The sequence below is a fragment of the Frankliniella occidentalis genome, unplaced genomic scaffold (genome assembly GCF_000697945.3).
Source record: "Frankliniella occidentalis isolate FOCC.00 unplaced genomic scaffold, Focc_3.1 Scaffold41, whole genome shotgun sequence".
Lineage (NCBI taxonomy): Eukaryota > Metazoa > Arthropoda > Insecta > Thysanoptera > Thripidae > Frankliniella > Frankliniella occidentalis.
The window spans coordinates 2,048,654-2,054,859 of record NW_026267171.1 but is presented as its reverse complement, the minus strand read 5'-3'; the positions used below and the strand labels follow the sequence as shown (position 1 = coordinate 2,054,859).

General features: G+C 58.8%; 1 protein-coding gene across 2 annotated transcripts in view; it reads right to left on the bottom strand.

The window, feature by feature from the left end:
* LOC113216139 (uncharacterized) overlaps positions 1-6,206 on the bottom strand; it is a 52,704-nt gene that overhangs the window by 8,250 nt on the left and 38,248 nt on the right. For both annotated transcript variants that reach the window (XM_052266586.1, XM_026435888.2), the window contains one exon: positions 2,222-2,297. In XM_052266586.1, the coding sequence (XP_052122546.1) occupies positions 2,222-2,283 (62 nt within the window). In that variant the 5' untranslated portion in view covers positions 2,284-2,297. The remainder of the gene's footprint in view (positions 1-2,221; positions 2,298-6,206) is intronic.

Below are 6,206 nucleotides of genomic sequence, written 5' to 3'. Positions count from 1 at the left end.
TTCTGAACTCTCCGCTGGCAAGTGGAGCCGACAGGCGAGAGGCGAGCGCGCTCGTGCGTGGTGCCCAAGACACTGTCGGCCAGGGGATCGACTCCCGGTCGGGGCGAACATTTTGATTAGTTTTTGGGGGGGGGGGGGTGCTGAGTAGGCGGTCAAGTCTACATCCACATGTCGGCTGGTCTTTTGTCCTTACCCTTGGTCCCCACCCTGTAAACCACTAAATAGGAAAAAATGAGCTTCGGTCAGTATTCGTACCCACGACCATCCGCGTCCCGGGCGCGCGCTCTACCAACTGAGCCAATGAGACTTCTGCAAAGTTGAAGCTTGAGAGTGGCTCACACCCCGAAACATATGGCTGGCAGAGGGGCAAAAGGGTTCCCTCCCTCGACTAGATTCGAACCAGCGACTGTTTGCGTACCGGCCCATCACATCAGGTGTGGCACGGGCGTAAAGTCATGGCCAGCGGAGCGCGAAAAATATCACCCGGCCGAGATTCGAACCCGCGACCATGTTCATACCGGGCCCGGACGCTACCGACTTGCCCACGACGGAACGATAGAGCGCCATTTTCTGCGGCATCCAGATCTCAGCTGTGACTGACCCCCGAAGACACTTGGCCAGCACAGCAGGAAAAATGATCGCGGACGGGATTAGAACTATCGACCATGGCCACGGTCTGCCAACGAGCACGCTTTAACACGCTCGGCTAACAGCTGGCTCCTCCGGGACCGAAGTCTCAGCTCGGTCCTGCCTGACGGGAGACAAAAAGCGACAAAGAAAAAATTCGCCCCGCCCGGGAGTTGATCTTAGGGCCGACAATTTTGGTTCGGATGAAGCTGCATGCGGTCATGTCGACTGTAGCTACAACTGTTTAACTACAAAAGGGGCGTGTGGCTGGTGGCGTCGGACATCGTTTGTTGCCCCATTTGGGACCACGTGTTTGTGACCACTTGTCGCCGCGACACGAGTTGTCGCTTGGACGCCTGCGAGGTAAGCCACGGCTTCTCTCTAATGCGTCTGTCGTGACGAGGACTTTGGGTTTAGGCTCGTTTTGACCCCAGGCCCATAAATCCTTTCTAAAGCGAAGAAGTGACGCCGTGTCAATCTAGGCGGGGGTCGATGACAGTCACTGAAAACGCCTGGAGGGTGGGCAATTCTTTCCTGAATCGGGGCCCCGCGGCCCCCTGTCCCTCCGAGCGCTTGGACAAGGCGAGAGCTTCGGAGAGGCATTGATATCTTTCGTTTTCGCTTTAGTTCTTAGTGCTGTTTATACTTCTGCTTGATATTCTAGCATTGGAGGAAGTAATGAATTCGTCTATAGACTGTTCAGTTTAAGCTGACTCGGGCACTGTCGGCTGTAGCTACAACCGTGTTGCTACAGACAGGGGCGTGTTCGGGGTGCGGGGCGGGGCGTGGCGGGGCGGGATAGGCCAGCCCGCCGGCCAGCCGCGCCCGGCGGGTCTGCCTACCCGGCAGGCGTTCTCGCGGGCAGGCGCCTGGCGACCAGCCCGACGCACGCCTCGGCGGCCAAACATCAACAAGGGCGTAACTCTGCGGCGAGAAGCTGCCGTTGTAACTGGCGCCGCACCTGCTGCGGGGTGGGGCGGGGCAGGCGGGAGCCGTGCAGGCCGCGTGGGATTAAGTTGGAGCAGCTAGCATGCCTCGGCCCCACCACGCACGCTGCTGCATGCGCCACCCACCACGCCCCGCCACGCCTCGTTGGAGCGAGAACCCGGCAGTTTGCGCTCCGGAAACCCGTCCGGACTGTATGTTGCGGAATTCTTTGGGTGCGTGGGCGGCATGCATCCCCCCTTGCTGCTGCAGCTGCAAAGGCAGTGCAGACCTGTATCGAAAATTAGCATACGCAGCGTTCTCTCGCTACAACAAGGTATCGAAAATTAGAACAGCAAAGTGTTCCCTTCTTCGGCTCCCTTGTTTGGCCCGTGCCCCCCCCCCCCCTTGTGACGTCGACTCTGCTCCCGGTTACCGCCCAAATAGCTGACTGTGCTGCTTGGCGTAGCGTTGCGTGGCCGGGTGCGAGTGGCGTGCCAAAGTGGCCTCGGTAATTCAGTCTTGGATTGTACGTGCCGAATGGGTCCGCCGACACCCAGCTACACCCCGCCACCACACCCCGCCCTGCGCGACCTACCCCACGACCCGGGCCCCGGCGACCAGGCGCGCGACCCACCCCAACAGCTCCGTCCCTCTCTTGTATACCGACCTGAAGCCCGAGGGCAGCTGCATCTGCGGGTAGCGGCTCTCGGTCATGTACTGCGTTGCCATGGCGAGGCGGCCACCTGCCAACAGAAAGAGAGCACAGCGATAAACCTTTGATGAACGTCCAGTTCGCAGCAGAGCTGGCCTGACGGAATCAGTTGTGGAGGCCTCTTCCTGTGGCCTTTTAGCGTTACGATCCAACAGCAGAACCTGACGGGGATCATCCAGATCCACAAAGTACGTCCCGTCCGACATTCGCTTTGCGAACCTGCCAAGTTTCAGCCCAAGCAAGCTCTTATAGCGCCTGATGGGAAGGCAACATCTTGTCTGCAGTGCATACGTGTACTGCGGGGTGGCCTACCTCGACTCTCGCAGGCGCCGAGTACCCTCTGATTTGCCGAATGAATCTGAGAAAAATGGACATACTTTCTGGACTCGCAGTGCCTAAAGGTGTTCATGATTGGGGTAAACCCGAGGGTAAACCTGTCGATATAGTAACGTTGGCACTTTGAGCCCAGCAGCAGCCCAGGCCGGTCTTGGTGCTCTGCGTGCTGCTCCGCTGCACTACGAGTAGCTTATCTTGCCGGGGAGGTGGAGCTCACCAAGATGTGCCTGCGGCCCTGCGGCTCAAGTGGACCAGTGCGACGGGCGGTAGTGACGGGGGGGGGGGGATATCCACTCGGGAGGGATGGGGAAAGCTTCTCCATCGGGTTGCTGAGAGGAGATTGCGGCTTGCATGTGCCCGGGCCGGGCGTTCTGTCCGACAGTCCGCTGACGGACGGCTTGATCCGGAGCCGCCCCCGCCTTGCCCCGCTCCGCCTCGCCCGCCCGCCCCGCCACGCCACGCCCCACTACGCCTCGCCGCACTTCCCTCCGGGTGGTTGTGGAACGGGATGTGGCAGCCTCACCAGCTTCACCAGCTTCACCCGGCCCGGCGGTCCCCCGGCCCAGGGGCCCCAGGGGCCCCGGCAGGGCTGGGGCTCCAATCATTCGGGGAAACTCGCTCACAAAGGAACTCATTTACGCGTCGAGTCGAGGTGCTGAGAGGAGGAGGAGGAGGAGGAGGAGGAGGAGGTGGCGGAAGGAAGGAAGAGGGGAGAGGGAGGGGAGGGTGGCGGAGTGGCGGGACCTCCCTCCCGCGCCCGCTCCAGCTCCGGGCTATGGGCCACGCCGCGTCGCCCCGCCGCACCCCGCAACCCGCCGCCCAGAGCCGAGGCGGCGGCTCGAGCCTCAGGCCCAGGCCCCAGTGGCGGTGGGGCACAGATTGACGACAGGAGTACAGAGTGCCTGGCCCCCGGCAGCGGGCCGGGGCGGGGCCGGGTGGGCGAGGCCTGGAGAGAGGCCGTTTATATCCGAGGCTGAGCCGCTGCTCGCGGCCGCCGGTCTGGTCGGGGCCGGGCTGGCTGGGCCGTGCACAGGATAAAGAAACAGGAACAGCGGCCCGATCCGGGCCCGGCGTGGTGGTAGATGGCTTGTCTGGAACATGATGTTGTGGAGGGGTGGCTATGTTCATTGGGCGCTTGGCGCTTGGCACAGGCACGGGCGGTTGTCGGCCTGAGATAGCCGCCTGAAAGGTGGGCAATCGGATCTGCAAAACCCAGCCAATTTGTCTAGGTAACTTGTTCTTCGCCGCCCCCTTTGTCGGGCGGCCCTTAATAAGCATTATCGCGTTCCCGAAGTGGTACCATTACCATTATCGAAGCTGGAAAGGCTCGAATGTTACATACAGGGTTGGTTGTCCACAGGGGCGGGGTTGCATGATATTCGTAAGGTGCCACGGTGAGCAACGTAGGCAGGCCCGCCCGCACTCCTAAATGTGGTACAGTTTGAGCAAACAAATAAAGAAAAGGGTCTGTGGACCGCCCTTCTCAACACCGGCCACAGCAACCGAGGGGGTAGGTGTTGCAACAGCTATTCTCTAAATGGGGAGAAACGATTTCGTCCACAAAAAGCGACTTTTTTGAGAAGGTTAAGCACGTTTAATCTCATATTTGATACAAGTTTTGTCACTGGCACTTCTTGACAACGTGTTTTCTTCTTTGAGGGTAAAATTGTAGTGCTACATCCAGAGTGTGCAGGACGTAGGGTCGGTGACGTCGCCAACGACCCTGTGACCGCATAGCCCTCAGTGCGGTGGTTTTAATGGCATGTTGTGTTCGGTGTCTAGTATCTGTGTTTACAAACGTGAACAGTTGAAAAGTATTTTGCGGGACGACGACCGAACTACACATGCTCACTGTCAGGACTGCCAACACCAGCCAAAAGCGGCGACGAGTGGGGGTGGGGGCCTAGCAGCAGTCTTTGTGTTTGTAGTTACTATTGTCGCCGACTCGTATTGTCGGGAGTTTGCAGGCAGAGCTCTGGCCCGGCCCCGGCCTGGCCGCCCCGGCCTGGCCGCCCCGGCCTGCTCCGTGTAACACTCTGCCCCCGCGTAATGGAGTTGTATTGTCCTTTTAATTTCGTAGCTCCACCCGCGGGCCGGAGCCGAGCCGAGCCGAGCCGAGCCGAACAGAGCCGAGCAGAGCCGAGCCGAGCAGAGCCGAGCCGAGCCGAGCCGAGCCGAGCAGAGCAGAGCCGAGCCGAGCAGAGCCGAGCCGGCGGGGATATCGGGGCGACCGCTGCAAGATAAAGTGCTGGGCGCTGCTGGGGTGGGTAGGGTGGAGGACACAGGACCTGGTGTGGCTGGTGGGGCCGACCGGAGGGCAACCGTCCCCATGCACTGCCGTGCAGCCGAAACCCCACCACGATGAATGGGTTTACGATTCACAATCACCGGCAGCATTGATTTCTACACTGCAAACCCGAGTGTTGACTTATCATCTGTACAGGGAAGAGCCATAGTCTGCAATAGAGGGACACAGGATGTGTCCAGAAATAGGACACCTATCCTTTAATGGAATGGGCCCTGGTGCACTGCCTTGAACAGAGTAACCTAGGACAAGGGTCTCACCACAAGGTATCCAGCAGCTGTGCGTGTACCTTAGGTTATGTCGCACAGGCTCTAGGGTCGCGTGCTACTTAAGTCACACGGTTGCTGAACAGGAACACCCTTGATTGACAGTGTAATTTGATTTCGATTGGTTTTTGGATTATGATGTTGTACGTTCATCATTGGGATTTATCATTGTGGTGATGTTATTCATTCGCTTCCGTTCGCTTGTGCCATTCCTTATCGTCTTTTTCCTCGTTATGATTCAAATTCCATCCCCTTTTACGGGTACTTTATTTCGGCACGGCAAACTCCCTCTCCCCCTTTTGTCCTCTTTTATTTTTGTTCATTCATTTCTCTTGTCCTTTCTTCTTCTCCCTCCAGCTCTCGCCTACTCTCCGGGATTGAGAGGGTCAATCCGAGCCGGGGACGCAATTATAACTGATGAGCGGGTGGGCCACCCCCCCCCCACTTCACTCCATCCCACTCACTTACCCTCCACTTGGGCCGCCCTTCAACACCGGACTGCGCGCGACAGAGCGCGGCGGCGGCGCCGAGCGCTGCGTGGCGACAAGGTGAAGGGAGAGAAAGGAGAGGAGGAGAAGGAGGAGAAGGGGGAGATCCCATTAGGGCGACAAAGTGCTTCAAACCAGCTGGTTGCATGGCAATGCGTTTCTTACATTTTCCCCCTCATTTTTCCGTGTCGTGTCGGGAGTCGCCTCGCTTATAGCACCTGTAGCGAGCTATACACCGGTCCCCCACAGCCAGCCAGACTTTATAATCTAGCAATCATGTTCAAATCAGTTCATGATAACCAGTCAGAATATGAGGGAAAGAAAGAGGAAATAGGGTGACGGAGAAAGAGGGGGAGGGGTTGCGTTTGCATGCAGCGGGGAGGGAGATGGGGTCGCCACTGCGTCACCCAGGTGCAAAGCCCCTCCCTCCCCTCCACCCCCTTCACTCTGACGTGTCAGTCTGCATTGCCCCGCCAATAATCTGATTTGCATGTAAATCTCGTTGCAGCTGGGGTGGGCTTCCGACATGTTGCCTCAAGGGGTGA